This window comes from Oncorhynchus clarkii, chromosome 27, assembly GCF_045791955.1.
Source record: "Oncorhynchus clarkii lewisi isolate Uvic-CL-2024 chromosome 27, UVic_Ocla_1.0, whole genome shotgun sequence".
NCBI classification, from domain to species: domain Eukaryota; kingdom Metazoa; phylum Chordata; class Actinopteri; order Salmoniformes; family Salmonidae; genus Oncorhynchus; species Oncorhynchus clarkii.
This window is the reverse complement of record NC_092173.1, coordinates 15554480-15570742: the sequence shown is the minus strand read 5'-3', so window position 1 is coordinate 15570742 and position 16263 is coordinate 15554480. Positions and strand designations below refer to the sequence as shown.

The window sequence follows — 16263 nt, the reverse complement described above, 5'->3', positions numbered from 1 at the left end:
AAGAACGTTGTTAAAAATGTCATGTGTCCAGCCTACTATCTACACAGATTTCAGAGCACACTCGTCTGAGTGTACCAGAGCGCAGAATAATTCCTTTATGAGCCCTCAGCACCCGTTGAATATGGCCGGTGTCAGTAAATGGTCAGAGTGGTCTCATTTGTGTCTGGAAGTAGCTAGCCATTGTTAACTTGGGTGCTTGACTTCCGTTGTAAGGCCAGAACACTCAAATCAACCCAACTCCTCTGCTCGAATGTCCAGTATGCGCTCTGAGAGCACAACTGTCTGATTTTACAAACTGACAATATTTCTCTGAATGGAAACACCATAATATTAATCAAATTAATTAAGCCAAATTTCTTAAAATCAATCCCATCTACTATGTTATTACAAAAATGGTTTTAAATTATCTGGTAATGCCAATACGGAACACTATCAAATGCGTCTCAAAGATGCCCCCTGGTGGCAAACTAGCAATAACTTGCAGAAACAGAAGAAATGGCTGAGAATTAAATGACGTGCCACAGAATGCTGCAGCAGCAGGCAGGGTGTGCCGCAGTATGACGCAACTTTTAAAGGAGGAACCACTGTACATACTAATATGACCCCAATATGGAAAGGGGAGACTCTCATGAACTCGATGGCGTCTCTGTTTTGCTCAGTGTCACGGGACTCATCTGAAGGTAACCCATACAAAATAATGGAAGTGCGGAGGTAGTTTTGTGCCAACAAAAATAAGGGGTTAAACATGTGTCCAAAAAAAAAAAAATAGCTATTTTATATCTCCTAGATATATACCTGACACTTCAAAACCTTATTCGTTGTGATTTATTTTTGGATTGTCTTTTTGGACATTTATGAATGTGTTATTATAAAGGCCAAATTCTACATTTTATCAAATAATTTGTCAATATTTATTTTTCAAAGATCCTACACTTGTAGTACACAGGCCTGACTAAGGGCTGACTGAAACACATGCCTGCAACTTTTTTTTTATTTAACCAGGCAAGTCAGTTAAGAACAAATTCTTATTTACAATGACAGCCTGTGGGTTAACTGCCTGTTCAGGGGCAGAACGACAGATTTGTACCTTGTCAGCTCAGGGGTTTGAACTTGCAACGTTCCAGTTACTAGTCTAACGCTCTAACCACTAGGCTACCCTGCCGCCCCAACTTGACAGATGGCCACTTGTTTTAGTTTTGCTGGAAATTGCAATCATTTCAAAGACAACTCATTTGGGATTTCAGTGTTTTGAAATGCACTCTATTTATCTGGGAAGTTCTTCAAGGGAAGGTAAAACATTATATGTAATATTGTGTGTTTGAGATATAACATAGTGCATACCACATAGAAACGCAGAGACATTGGGATGTTAAGTAACGACTTGGAGGCCTGTTCATTATCCTCATGCCTTAGGGTATGTAGAAGCTGGTCCATTGAGCAGGAAAACATGTGTACTGTATTTGTTTGGCCATCAGTCTTCAGAAAACAGGTCATTAGTCCACTGTATCTCTCAATTCCCTTGACAACCTTACAGCAACACCTACCTGTGAGATCAGAGAGAATGAAACAACAATAAAGGTAGGCCTTGGTTACCGTCTCTTGTCTCTTGTTAGGCCAGTTGAAGGGTTAGTCCCAGGGAGGTTTACAGTGGCATTAGTCTTAATGGCCTCCCTTCAGACTGGTCTGATGTGAATGATGCAACAATATTGAACTGGGCCTAACAAGAAGTTGGCTGCAGCGGAAAGATACCACAAACACATATTGTTGATGTTCTATGTTGACCTGTGACCTGAGAGTGAAAATTATGATAAGGTCAAGAATATGTAAAGTGGTGTTAGCTTCTCAAGCTTGATCTATCTGCTAGGAGAATAAAAATAAAGACAATTTCAACCAATGTATTAAACTTTGGCTTGAACTGTGTGTCATCAAAAAGCTTTGTCACAAATACGCAATAGGGAAATTGGCATGTTCAGATATCTTGTACGTTAACTATAAACATTATTAGAATCTATTCTTACACAATAATCATTGCAGTTTTCCTAAATGTAACCAAATCTGGACAAACTGAAGCGATGACAACATGCTTCCCACATGTAGTAACTTTAAAAAATGTTATACTTGCTTGTTAATTTGAGCTGTTCCACAGCAGATTTGATATTGAATCATATATCACACCAAATTGGGGTGAAATGATCTGTATTTCTTTATTATTTCACCTGCTGTAAATTCAATCAACTATGAAGATAGAACACAAAAGATTGTCATTGCAGTACAGAACAAGATATTTGTATATTGTGGACGATACATTTTTTTATTTTACAAATTTTACAGTGGGAGAAAAACAATTAATTAAATATAGTATATATTTTGTTATTAAATGTAAAAAGTGTATTTTGATACATCTGTAGGTGATATAAAGTTCTACACTTAATCTTGAGAAAACTAAGGTGTATCAACAATTCAGGACAACTGAAAGCTATGTGACACTCTATTGTTGCAAAATAAACATTGTTGCAAAACAGAGGTAACTACCCCTGGCACTGAAATAAAATAGTTAAAACTAGTTTGAGGTGTCTGTTATTGAATTTTGCACTTCCGTTGAACCCGATACTGCAACAATGTAGCTCTGTATAGTAGGCTATTTTACATCCTGTTGTGCTAGAAGAAAAAAATCATAACACTACCACTACATCAGGGAGGGAAGGGCCAACAAAGCTACAATCAATGGTTGGCTAGTCAATATGTCAATCCAACTCAAGGTTTGTCCAATAACAAGTGTAAATCATTTGATTTACTGGCTGAAGCTATACATAGCCTACTCTGTGCCATTTCTAAAACAATCATTCATACCACCATAAAACTGTAAAAAAAAAAAAATACATCATTTCGACTTGTCAGAATATGAATATGTAATATACGTTAATCTTGGATTTCTAAAAATGTAGTGATGTGATATTTCTGTTCGGTATTTCTTATATCTTGTTCATGCACATTATATCTCTCTAAATGTGTAGCCTACATTCAACCATACTACCTACATGCATATTATTCTTATTGCATCAATGCAACAATGAATTTTCTTCCAAAGTGGTTGTGAATATTCACTTATTTTGAGAGACACACTGAGGAGGCCTGGTCATAAGCACATAGATGCTTAATAATACTTAATAACCTAAAAAAAAATGTGTATCTAATGGAACCAGCAGCCAAAGGATGGAAGACCAATATTCTGATGTTTTTTGACAGCGCAATGTGAGTTTTTATTAGAGTCATTATAGCAATGTAACGTTATTGATCTGTCAGTTTTCCTATATAATTCCCTATTTTTCACACTGACACTGTATAAACAGCTCTACCAGCTTCACTGTTATAGTGCACAGTCAGTACACAACACTATGCTCATCATGTCTTAGCAGGATCAGACAGCAAGGGAAGGCCAGTCTTTAGAGCGCAGGTGACTTTTGCAGTATATTAATACAATCAGTCAATAGATACAAAGATCCATCTTGAGTTTATGGGTAGGCTACAGTCTGAGATCTGGGAATAATGGTAATTTCAATTATTGAACCATTGATTCTATTCTTGGATAATATAATGTATAAATGTACACCAAGGCAATTCTTTGTCATGCCTCATCTGAGTTGGCTACATTCTGGCAGACTATGTTCTTTTGTCTCAGCATGTCTATAGATTCTCACTTTCCCTGTTTTTGTTTGCTTAGAAATGTTGATATTAAAATAAGAAACTATGTAACCATAGCATGTATAGCAACTAAGAAATGCATTGCCATTAATTGGAAGGTTGGTTATCCTCCCACAATGTCATAATGGATGGCAGAAATGTCAAATTATGTATCACTAGATTTGATTTATTACTAGATTAAGAGTATACTGTTAACCTTTGATAAGGTCTGGGTTACTTATGGAATGGAATGGAATACTGTATGACAAATGGGGTCTGTAATGAAAATATTTTTTTAAAGTCAGTCACAAAATATAGATTTTTTTACCACGAGACACCTATCTGATTTGCGCCTGTCTCTGTGGATTAATCCATTGAAGAGGCTGCGGGGAGGCCACCATTCAAGAATATGGGGATTGTGGCTCTCTTCCTCCATATTCATTGTTGCATAACTTCATTGTGTGCATTGTTTGCCACCTCTATCAATACCCCATGACAAATATCACCAGTAGGAGCCTACATTTACCGTTAATTCACAATATTTCTAATCTGCAATGTTTATTTTGGTTTCGGTAATTCGCCGTCTCAATGTCGGAGTGGATATTTGTATTGCAGAACTCACAACCTATGCTATATTGTGAGAAACAAGTTTTTGTTCATTTAATTCCATTTATGAGTTTTATCATTTTGTTCATAGTTTTTTGTTTGAAACTCTCCTATCAATGTTTTTATTAAGTAAGGACTCACACCTGATTACGCATATAGAAGTATGACTAATCTACCTGGCCTGCGTGCAAATGTAGGCCTATAAATGTGCCCATTATATATATCCAAAGTATTTCTGAATGTCTAATCTCACCACCACTGATGATGAGCTGTGGAGCTTCTCAAAGGAATTCTTCTCAACCTCAAACAGCAAGGAAACAAAGTCTGTTATTAGAATCTGTTAAGAAAGACAAGAGTTCCACAAAGTTTTTGAACAATATTTCCATCTCTTTTGATAACCACTCGGCATGAAAGGGAAAAGTGTAATGCTCTGATCCAGTGGAAACGTCATAAAATACCTGACCCAGTTGATAGTTGATACAGTGTTTCGAGATGATTGCAGACAGGCCATGGATAGCCAATGTGATTTATAGGATATTTAATTGTATCGGTATATTTTCTGCATGCAGGATGCATTGTTTTTATGTGTTGGCTTTATGTCGGCTATTTTTACATAGTTGACAGTGGCAATAAAAGTTACTTTTAGATATGTATCATTTTAATTTATATTTATATTGTAGAATGTAGATTAACAACAGACAATGCTTTTTAGATACAAAGACTATTATAAATTAAATGAAACTGTTCCACGAATATGTCCAGATGAAAATCTTAACTGTCTCGCAGGTTGGTAGAAATGGTAAGATAAATAGGCAACTAGGATGTGAGATGAGGATATGGAGAAATACATGTTTTAAAATTTAGACAAATCGATTGGTCGAAAGAAAAGACTACTCTTGACCAAGGCGCCATTTATCCTTGCTTCTGAGATCAGGAAATCTCCCTGTTGTGTAGGATCACGTAACTAATGTCTCATATCAATGATTTTATGTGCATTACACTTTCTAAAAACTGCTCTTCGAATCTGCTTGAGGTTAAGTCCATATATGAGAGGGTTAAAGACAGGTGGTATAACAAGGAATTGTACGGCCATTGCATTACGCATATTTAGTGTAATATTTACATTATTCCACCCTTGCAAATTGTCAAACAGGGTCACTGTGATGAACATAAATATTGTTATTAAATGTGGCACACATGTCTGTGTGAACTTAATCCTTCCCTTAGCTGACGTTACACAAGTCCTTACAATCTGACAGTAAGAAAATACAATGAAAAGTATCTGTAAAATATGAACCAATATCATACATCTGTTCAAAATCTGGTTGATGGTTATGGGTAAACATGCATGTTTCAGTATTGACGGATTGTCACAGAAGATCTTATCAATGCGAGATCCACACAAAGGAAGTCTGACTGTTAAACTAAGTGCTATTAGTGATATAAATAAAGGATAACACCAAGAAAATAAGAGTAACTTTCTAACAGTTAAAGATGTCACAATGGTATGATATAGTAGTGGTCTGCATATTGCCACATACCTGTCGTAAGACATCACTGTTAGAGTAGAAATTTCACACATGACAGATGTGTATATGACATAGGCTTGAGTGAAACATCCACCATAAGATATCACCTGAACATCTGACTGAAGGTCCAGTAACAACTTGGGGTAGAAACCAGCAGTTCCATACAATCCATTGACACATAAACTACACAGAAAGATATACATGGGCTCATGGAGAACTTTCACCTGAATAATTGTTATGATCAGAGTCAGATTCACAGTGATGATGAGAAGGTATGTGATAAGAGACAAGCTAAAATATATTGATTTGTTGTTAAATGTCTCTTGTAAGCCAAAAAGATAAAATAAATTGACTTGGGTTGAGTTCTCCATAGCTTTTGCTAATTTTCTTCCTCTGGTCAATGCAAAACTTCTTAGTCCTTACAAGGCTTCAGTGGGTATGGAGGTGAATGAATTCAAGAGTGAAGATGAGGATATGGAGAAATATTTAGGCTCAGAAAGCTGTCTCCAGGAAATGTCTTCTTGCTTGAGAGAGGGATTCTGCTCCAATAACTTGTCCTTCTGGCCTCTAAATATATCATAGTGTATGATCACATGGGATTCTAGTTTCAGTGTCAACATGTAACTACTCCATAGAGATGGAACTATATTGAGTTTATGACAAGCAACTCATTTGATTCTATTTAATCTATTTATGTATTAACCCAGCAAACAGGGGATGTCTTGAGGTCATTATGCAATGTTCCCATTAGGTCCATTTCAGGCAGAGTTTAGCAAACTCTGTACTGGGGACCCCAAGGGGTGCACAAGCATTATTTTGCCATAGCACTACATAGCTTATTCAGATAATAAAAGCTTGATGATTATTTGAATCAGCTGTGTAGTGCTAGGGCAAAAAACAAAACGTGCACCCCTTGGTGTCCCCATGTTAAAGTTTGGGAAATGCCGCTTTAAGGGTTTCAGCGAGACGTTATCCCACTGATGTTCTGAGAACATTGTAGGAACATTAAAACATGACATTAACATTGGGACCATAAGAGGGCGTCTGGTCGCAGTATAATGTTAGTATAACGTTAGGTAAGATGGCGCTGGAGCAGAAGGCAGATGTTTTACGTACCCCCAACCGATTGTGTTTTTTGTTGGTTTAGCTGCATTGTTTGTAACTTATTTTTTTACTCATCTTGTACATAATGTTGATAACTCACCACGGACTAGCAGAAACCTTTTTCATCTTTCACAACTCTGACGAGCCCGAGGCGGAGGATATATGGCTCGCTCGGGAACAGGCCCCGAGCCCCATGATCTGCGTGAAAAGGAGATGGAGAAAGAGAGGCACAGAGAGCGGGCTGCCTGCTGAGAAGTCGAAACCCCCACTTCCCTCAATTCTGCTAGCAAATGTGCAATCTTTGGTCAATAAAATTGACGAGTTACGTGGAATATTAAACTGCCAACGGGACATTAAAAACTGTAACATCTTATGCTTCACTGAGTCGTGGCTGAACAACGATAACATACAGCTGGCTGGTTATACGATGTACCGGCAGGATAGAACAGCGACGTCTGGACGTCGGGTAAGAAAAGGGGTGGTGGTCTATGTATTTTTGTAAACAACAGCTGGTGCATGATATCTAAGGAAGTCTCGAGCTGTTGCTTTCCTGAGGTATAGTTTCTCATGATAAGCTGCAGACCACACTACCTACCGAGAGAGTTTTCATCTGTATTCTTTGTAGCTGTTTACATACCACCACAGTCAGAGACTGGCACTAAGATAGCATTGAATGAGCTGTATTCCACCATAAGCAAACAAGAAAACATTCACCCAGAGAAGGCGCTCCTAGTAGCCGGGGACTTAAATGGAAACTTAAATCAGTTTTACCTATTTTCTATCAGCATGTTAAATGTGTATCCAGAGGGAAAATAACTCTGGACCACCTATACTCCATCCACAGAGATGCATACAAAGCTCTCCCTCGCCCTCCATTTGGCAAATCTGACCATAATTCCATCCTCCTGATTCCTGCTAGCACCAGTGACTAGATCAATAAAAAAGTGGGCAGATGAAGCAGATGCTAAGCTACAGGACTGTTTTCTTAGCACAGACTGGAATATATTCCGGGACTCCTCCAATGGCATTGAGGAGTACATCACATCTGTCATTGGCTTCATCAATAAGTGCATGGATGACATTAAAGGTGATATAAATAAATAATAAATAAAGGTGAAATATGTATTTATTTATTTTTAAACATTGTTCCCACCAGAAGCCTTGGATTACAGGCAGCATCCGCACTGAGCTAAAGACTAGAGCTGCCACTTTCAAGGAGAGGGACTCTAACCCGAAAGCTTATAAGAAATCCCGCTATGCCCTCCGACGAACCATCAAACAGGCAAAGCGTCAATGCAGGACTAAAATCGAGTCATACTACACCGGCTGACGCTCATCTTATGTGGCAGGTCTTGCAAATCATTACAGACTACAAAGGGAAGCACAACCGAGAGCAGCCCAGTGACACGAGTCTACCAGATGAGCTAAACTACTTCTGTGCTCGCTTTGAGGCAAATAACACTGAAATATGCATGAGAGCACCAGCTGTACCGGAAGACCGTGTGATCACACTCTCCGCAGCCGATGTGAGTAAGACCTTTAGACAGGTCAACATTTACAAGGCCGCAGGTCCCGACGGATTACCAGTATGTGTACTGCGAGCATGCACTGACCAACTAGCAGGTGTCATCACTGACATTTTCAATTGTCCGAGTCTGTAATACCAACATGTTTTAAGCAGACCATCATAGTGCCTGTGCCCAAGGACACTAAGGTAACCTGCTAAATAACTACTGACCTGTAGCACTCACATCTGTAGCCATGAAGTGCTTTGAAAGGCCGGTCATGGCTCACATAAACACCACCATCCCAGAAACCCTAGAACCACTCCAATTTGCATACCGCCCCAACAGATCCACAGATGATGCAATCTCCATTGCACTCCACACTGCCCTTTCCCACCTGGATAAAAGGAACACCTATGTGAGAATGCTATTCATTGACTACAGCTCAGCGTTCAACAGCAAGCTCATCAATAAGCTCAGGACCCTGGGACTAAACACCTCCCTCTGCAACTGGATCCTGGAATTCCTGACGGTAAGGGTAGGTAACAACACATCCACCACGCTGATCTTCAACACAGGGGCCCCTCAGGGGTGCGTGACCAGCCCCCTCCTGTACTCCCTGTTCACTCATGACTGTGGTTGTCCCATCTAGCTATTTTAAGATGAATACACTAACTGTAAGTCGCTCTCGATACGAGTGTCTGCTAAACTACTCAAATGTAAATTGTGTATCTGGTACTCCGATTTCTCAATAATAACAGAGTAAGATGTCCAAATCAGGCAACAGGTCCCTCTTGTTATTATCAAGGAATTATCTGGGATTTGTTAGGAGAGAATAAGCAATCCATATTAGACAACAAGTTTCTCTTGTGTCCCTGGTAGTTAGTTGCCTTTCTGGTATGACTCTTATTATTTCTTAGGAATACCAAAGCTGTTAATCTGTCAGATAGCTGGCACACAGATATCATGTTACATAGAACAGTTGTCCCTCAGAAAACATGACATGCATCCAGATCTCAGGCAGAATTTAGTTTGAGATCTGTATTTCCTTAGATTTCTCTCTCAAAATGTCAAACAATCCCCAGGCTTATATGTATCCTACAGGGCTTATTTTCCATAAGCAAACTATGTAAGGGTGCCAGTTGGGCTATAACGTAGGCTTACTTTTTACACATTTACATCTAGTGTATCGATCCAGACAGTTTAGCATTTCTAGATTTGTTACATACTTAGATACAGCAGCCTCTGGCAAAACTGTAAATTTAAGTAAGGAATTCAAACTTAGCAACTGCTGTTGTTTTTATTTAAATAATAATTTAGTACATTTGTAAAGTGCTTTTCATTATAACATTGTAATCTCAAAGTGCATGAAATAAAAAATGTACTAAAACAATAGTACAAAACATATATACTGTAACCAAATCATGAAAGCAACAATCAAAGTCTAGAAGGAAAGGAAGGTTTATAGAGATGAGTCTTAAGGCCTGCTTTAAAGGCTCAAACAGTCTGAGTAGCCCTGAGATTGTCAGGAAGGGAAGTCCAAAGGTGTGTTGCGTGGGAGCAAAATAAACGTTCCACCACTGTGTTAATACAGGTCCTTCTGGCATGGAGCAGCTTGGCGTGGCATAAATGTAGGGTACTTGGATGTTCATAGGGGAAGAGTAGGTCTTACAGGTTGGCGGGTCCGATTCCATTCAGGGATTTGTAGACAAGGAAGTGCATTTTAAAGTAAATTCTTTGAGGGACAGATAGTCAATGGAGATCAGAAAGTGAATAAAACGCCAATGACAATATTAAACAAATCAGAAAATGTTTTACACACAAGTCAACATCACAAAAATTGAACAATCAGGACAGGTCATATTAATGCTTAGCTTATGTTTTAGGGTACAGACCTACAGGTAGTATGTTATTACAAGCATGTATGATTTTAGCCATCCTAACTCCAAACACAATAGGATTTAAAAGTGGCTGGCACATGAGATAGTACACCAATAAAATAGTGTGTACAGTTGGAACATTTTTCATAGGGCTATCAAATCTACTCTGGAGCAGAGTTAAGAAACATCTGAAAGAGAAGTTGAGCAGCGAGGCCAGATGAGGAATTCAGGTGCTGAAAGCTTTCTGTCTGGTCTCGATGAACACATAGTAATTGTAACGGCGTTCGTCTGTAGGAGGAAGAGAAGCGGACCAAAGCGCAGCGTGGTGGTTATTCATGTTTTAATAAATCGCTACACATGAACAAACTAACAAAACAAGAAATGTGAAAACGCAAAACAGTCCTATCCTGTGACACCAAACACAGTGACAGGAACAATCACCCACAAACAAACAGTGAAACCCAGGCTACCTAAGTATGATTCTCAATCAGAGACAACTAATGACACCTGCCTCTGATTGAGAACCATACTAGGCCGAAAACATAGAACTGACCCAAAACATAGAAAAACAAACATAGACTGCCCACCCAACTCACGCCCTGACCATACTAAATAAATACAAAAACAAAGGAAATAGAGGTCAGAACGTGACAGTACCCCCCCCCCAAAGGTGCGGACTCCGGCCGCAAAACCTTGACCTATAGGGGAGGGTCTGGGTGGGCGTCTGTCCGCGGTGGCGGCTCTGGCGCGGGACGCGGACCCCACTTCACCATTGTCTCAGTCCGCCTTATTGTCCGCCTCCGTGGCTTACTCACCATGCCCACCCCTCTCAATGACCCCACTGGACAGAGGGGCTGCTTGGGACAGAGGGGCAGCTCGGGACAGAGGTGAAGCAGCTGCTCGGGACAGAGGGACAACTGCTCGGGACAGAGGGACAGCTGCTCGGGACAGAGGGACAGCTGCTCGAGACAGAGGGACAGCTGATCGGGACAGAGGGACAGCTGCTCGGGACAGAGGGACAGCTGCTCGGGACAGAGGGGCTCTAGCGGCCCCTGGCTGACTGGCGGCACTGGCGGCCCCTGGCTGACTGGCGGCCCCTGGTTGACTGGCGGCACTGGCGGCCCCTGGCTGACTGGCGGCCCCTGGCTGACTGGCGGCACTGGCGGCCCCTGGCTGACTGGCGGCACTGGCGGCCCCTGGCTGACTGGCGGCACTGGCGGCCCCTGGCTGACGGGCGGCACTGGCGGCCCCTGGCTGACGGGCGGCACTGGCGGCCCCTGGCTGACGGGCGGCATTGGCGGCTCCTGGCAGACGGGCGGCATTGGCGGCTCCTGGCAGACGGGCGGCACTGGCGGCGCTGGGCAGACGGGCGGCACTGGCGGCGCTGGGCAGACGGGCGGCGCTGGCGCTGGGCAGACGGGAGGCTCCGGCAGAGACGCCGGACAGGCGGGAGGCTCCGGCAGAGGCGCCGGACAGGCGGGAGGCTCCGGCAGAGGCGCCGGACAGGCGGGAGGCTCCGGCAGAGGCGCCGGACAGGCGGGAGGCTCCGGCAGAGGCGCCGGACAGGCGGGAGGCTCCGGCAGAGGCGCCGGACAGGCGGGAGGCTCCGGCAGAGGCGCCGGACAGGCGGGAGGCTCCGGCAGAGGCGCCGGACAGGCGGGAGGCTCCGGCAGAGCTGGAGAGGAAGGCTCTGGTAGCGCCGGAGAGGCGGGAGACTCCGGCAGCGCTGGAGAGGAGGAAGGCTCTGGACGGATGGGCCGGAGAGACAGCCTGGTACGGGGAGCTGCCACCGGAGGGCTGGGGTGTGGAGGTGGTGACGGATAGACCGGGCCGTGCAGGCGCACTGGAGCTCTTGAGCACCGAGCCTGCCCAACCTTACCCGGTTGAATGGTCCCGGTCGCCCTGCCAGTGCGGCGAGGTGGAATAGCCCGCACTGGGCTATGCAGGCGAACCGGGGACACCGTGCGCAAGGCTGGTGCCATGTAAGCCGGCCCAAGGAGACGCACTGGAGACCAGATGCGTAGAGCCGGCTTCATGGCACTTGGCTCGATGCCCACTCTAGCCCGGCCGATACGCGGAGCTGGAATGTACCGCACCGGGCTGTGCACCCGCACTGGGGACACCGTGCGCTCCACAGCATAACACGGTGCCTGCCCGGTCTCTCTAGCCCCCCGGTAACCACAGGAAGTTGGCTCAGGTCTCCTACCTGGCGTAGCCATACTCCCTGTTAGCCCCCCCCCAAGAAATTTTTGGGGCTGACTCCCGGGCTTCCATCCACGACGCCGCGCTGCCTCCTCATACCAGCGCCTCTCCGCTTTCGCCGCCTCCCGTTCTTCCTTGGGGCGGCGATATTCTCCTGGCTGAGCCCAAGGTCCTTTACCGTCTAATTCGTCCTCCCATGTCCAATCCTCCTCGCGCTGCTCCTGCTGCTGCTTTCTCCTTTGCCCATTACCACACCGCTTGGTCCTGTTGTGGTGGGTGATTCTGTAACGGCGTTCGTCTGTAGGAGGAAGAGAAGCGGACCAAAGCGCAGCGTGGTGGTTATTCATGTTTTAATAAATCGCTACACATGAACAAACTAACAAAACAAGAAATGTGAAAACGCAAAACAGTCCTATCCTGTGACACCAAACACAGTGACAGGAACAATCACCCACAAACAAACAGTGAAACCCAGGCTACCTAAGTATGATTCTCAATCAGAGACAACTAATGACACCTGCCTCTGATTGAGAACCATACTAGGCCGAAAACATAGAACTGACCCAAAACATAGAAAAACAAACATAGACTGCCCACCCAACTCACGCCCTGACCATACTAAATAAATACAAAAACAAAGGAAATAGAGGTCAGAACGTGACAGTAATTAAAGGGACAGCGACAGTCAAAACAATACCACAGAGTCCATAGATCTTATTAACTGTCGTGTCTGAAGTTGAACAGGCAAGTTTAACTACCAGGTAGTTGTCACAATACCCTTTTGTCTATGACGTTAACACACAATCCCAAATGAATGGTTAAAGACAGTGTTTTGATGCTTTTAGCAAAAGAGTACAACAATCTTACACAAATTAAAATACACACCCTGCTGGGTGTCATGATGTTGTTATACTGTAGTGGATAACATATAGCAAGGTACCTGTCATAGGACATCGCTGCTAAATTGCTGAATTCAATAGTTTCATATGTGTACAAGACAAATATCTGTATGTAACAGTACCCAGTGGAAACTGTATGGTCATCTGAAACCAAATGAATCATGAGAGCAGGAAACAAACCAGTGGTACCATACAAGTCATTTACAAACAAACTGCACAGAAACAGATACATGGATTCATGAAGGCTCCTCTCCATACATATAACCACAATAAGCACTGTGTTCGCAAAAACTATGGAGACGTATAGGACAGTTAATATAATGAAATACAAGTACTTTAGTTGTCCACTGTCACTATATCCAGCTAGTATAAATTATGCAAATTGTGTTGAGTTCTCCATTTTCCTAATAGTACCGATAAAAGTATATAAAAATATATACCGGATTTAAGTCTAGATCACCTGATATCTTTCTCCAGACTGCCGTTGTGTGGACATAGGTCTACTGTATGTTCTGTGTCAGTGGGCTATTCCGCACTAAAGTACTGTCACATCCCTGACCTTTTATACCTTTTAAAGGAAGAAAAAACCCAGTATACAGCAGTGTGTTTACTTAAACTCCAATGACACAAAGAATTCAATTGTCATGGAGTTCATCAGGAAGAATCTGTGGATAGATTCAGCATTCGAACAAAACTGAAGTGGGAACCATCGCATTTAACCATAGCAAGGTGACTGGGATTATGATTGAATACAAACAGTGTAGTTATTCTTTCCGTATATCAAGCAACAGGCAAATCGTCAGTACAGAGACAAAGTCGCAATTCAATGGCTCAATAGCTCAGATGTATGAGGCAGGGTCTACAGACAATCATGGATTGCAAAGGGACAACCAGCTACGTCGCGGACACCGACATCTTGCTCCCGGACAAGCTGAACACCTTCTTCACCCGCTTTGAGGATAACACAGTGCCACCGACGTGGCCCGCTCCCAAGGACTGTGGGCTCTCATTCTGCATGGCCGACATGAGTAAGACATTTAAGCGTGTTAATTCTCTCAAGGCTGCCCGGCCCAGGCGCACAGACCAGCTGACTGGAGTGTTTACGGACATATTCAATCTCTCCCTATCCCAGTCTACTGTCCCCACTTGCTTCAAGATGTCCACCATTGTTCCTGTACCAAAGGAAGGTGACTGAACTAAATGACTATCGCCCCGTAGCACCCACTTCTGTCATCATGAAGTGCTTTGAGAGGCTAGTTAAGGACCATATCACCTTTACCTTACCTGACACCCTATACACATTTCAATTTGCATACCTCCCCAATAGATCCAGAAATGATGCAATCGCCATCACACTGCACACTGCCATATCCCATCTGGACAAGAGGAATACCTATGTAAGAATTCTGTTCATTGACAATAGCTCAGCCTTCAACACCATAGTACCCTCCATGCTCAACATTAAGCTTGCAGCCCTGGGTCTGAACCCCACCCGGTGTAACTGGGTCCTGCATTTCCTGACGGGACGCCCCCAGGTGGTGAAGGTAGGAAACAACACCTCCACTTTGCTGATCCTCAACACAGGGGCCCCACAAGGGTGCGTGATCAGCCCCATCCTGTACTCCCTGTTCACCCATGAGACTGCCTATTGAGTGGAGGTGAGGGCCCTGGAAGAGTGGTGTCATGGAAATAACCTCTTCCTCAACATCAACAAAGCTAAGGAGCTCATTGTGGATTTCAGGAAACTGCAGAAGGAGCATGCCCCTATCCACATCGACTGCACCGCAGTGGAGAAGGTGAAAAAGTTCCTCGTCGTACACATCACTGACAATCTGAAATGGTCCACCCACACAGACAGTGTGGTGAAGAAATCGCATCAGGACTTTTGCTTGGCTCCTAAGACCTTCACACATTTTTACAGATCCACAATTGAGAGTATCCTGTCAGGCTGTATCACTGCCTGGTATGGCAATTGCATCACCTGCAACCGCAGGGCTCACCAGAGAATGGTGCTGTCTGCCCAACTCATTTATATATTTACAGTTGAAGTCAAAAGTTTACATACACTGAGGTTGGTCATTAAAACTTGTTTTTCAACCACTCCACAAATTTCTTCTAAACAAACTATAGTTTTGGCAAGTCGGTTAGAGTCAACTAAGTTGACTGTGCCTTTAAACAGCTTGGACATTTTCAGAAAATGATGTCATGGCTTTAGAAGCTTCTGATAGGCTAATTGACATCATTTGAGTCAATTGGAGGTATACCTGTGGATGTATTTCAAGGCCTACTTTCAAACTCAGTGCCTCTTTACTTGATATCATAGGAAAATCTAAAGAAATCAGCCAAGACCTCAGAAAAAAATGGTAGAGCTCCACAAGTCTGGTTCATCCTTGGGAGCAATTTCCAAACACCTGAAGGTACCACGTTCATCTGTACAAACAATAGTATGCAAGTATAAACACCATGGGACCATGGGACCACACAGCCGTCATACTGAGAGATGAACGTACTTTGGTGTGAAAAGTGCAAATCAATCCCAGAACAACAGCAAAGGACCTTGTGAAGATGCTGGAGGAAACATGTACAAAAACATCTATATCCACAGTAAAATGAGTCCTATATCGACATAACCTGAAAGGGCGCTCAGCAAGAAAGAAGCCACTGCTCCAAAACCGCCATAACCGCCATGTCCTCTGTTCTGATGAAACAAAAATAGAACTGTTTGGCCCTAATGACCATCGTTATGTTTGGAGGAAAAAGGGGGAGGCTTGCAAGCCGAAGAACACCATCTCAACCGTGAAGCACGGGGGTAGCAGGATCATGTTCTGGGGGTGCTTTGCTGCAGGAAGGACTGGTG

General features: G+C 43.1%; 1 protein-coding gene across 1 annotated transcript; it reads right to left on the bottom strand.

Moving 5' to 3' along the window:
- Positions 1-5251: 5251 nt before the first annotated feature.
- On the bottom strand, positions 5252-14321 carry LOC139385432 (olfactory receptor 1500-like). The gene is made up of 4 exons (XM_071130483.1): positions 14305-14321; positions 13653-13759; positions 5746-6033; positions 5252-5445 (listed from the first exon to the last, which is right to left on the bottom strand). Exons 1-4 carry the CDS (start codon positions 14319-14321, stop codon positions 5252-5254), a joined length of 606 nt encoding a protein of 201 aa, XP_070986584.1.
- Between the last annotated feature and the right edge of the window lie 1942 nt (positions 14322-16263).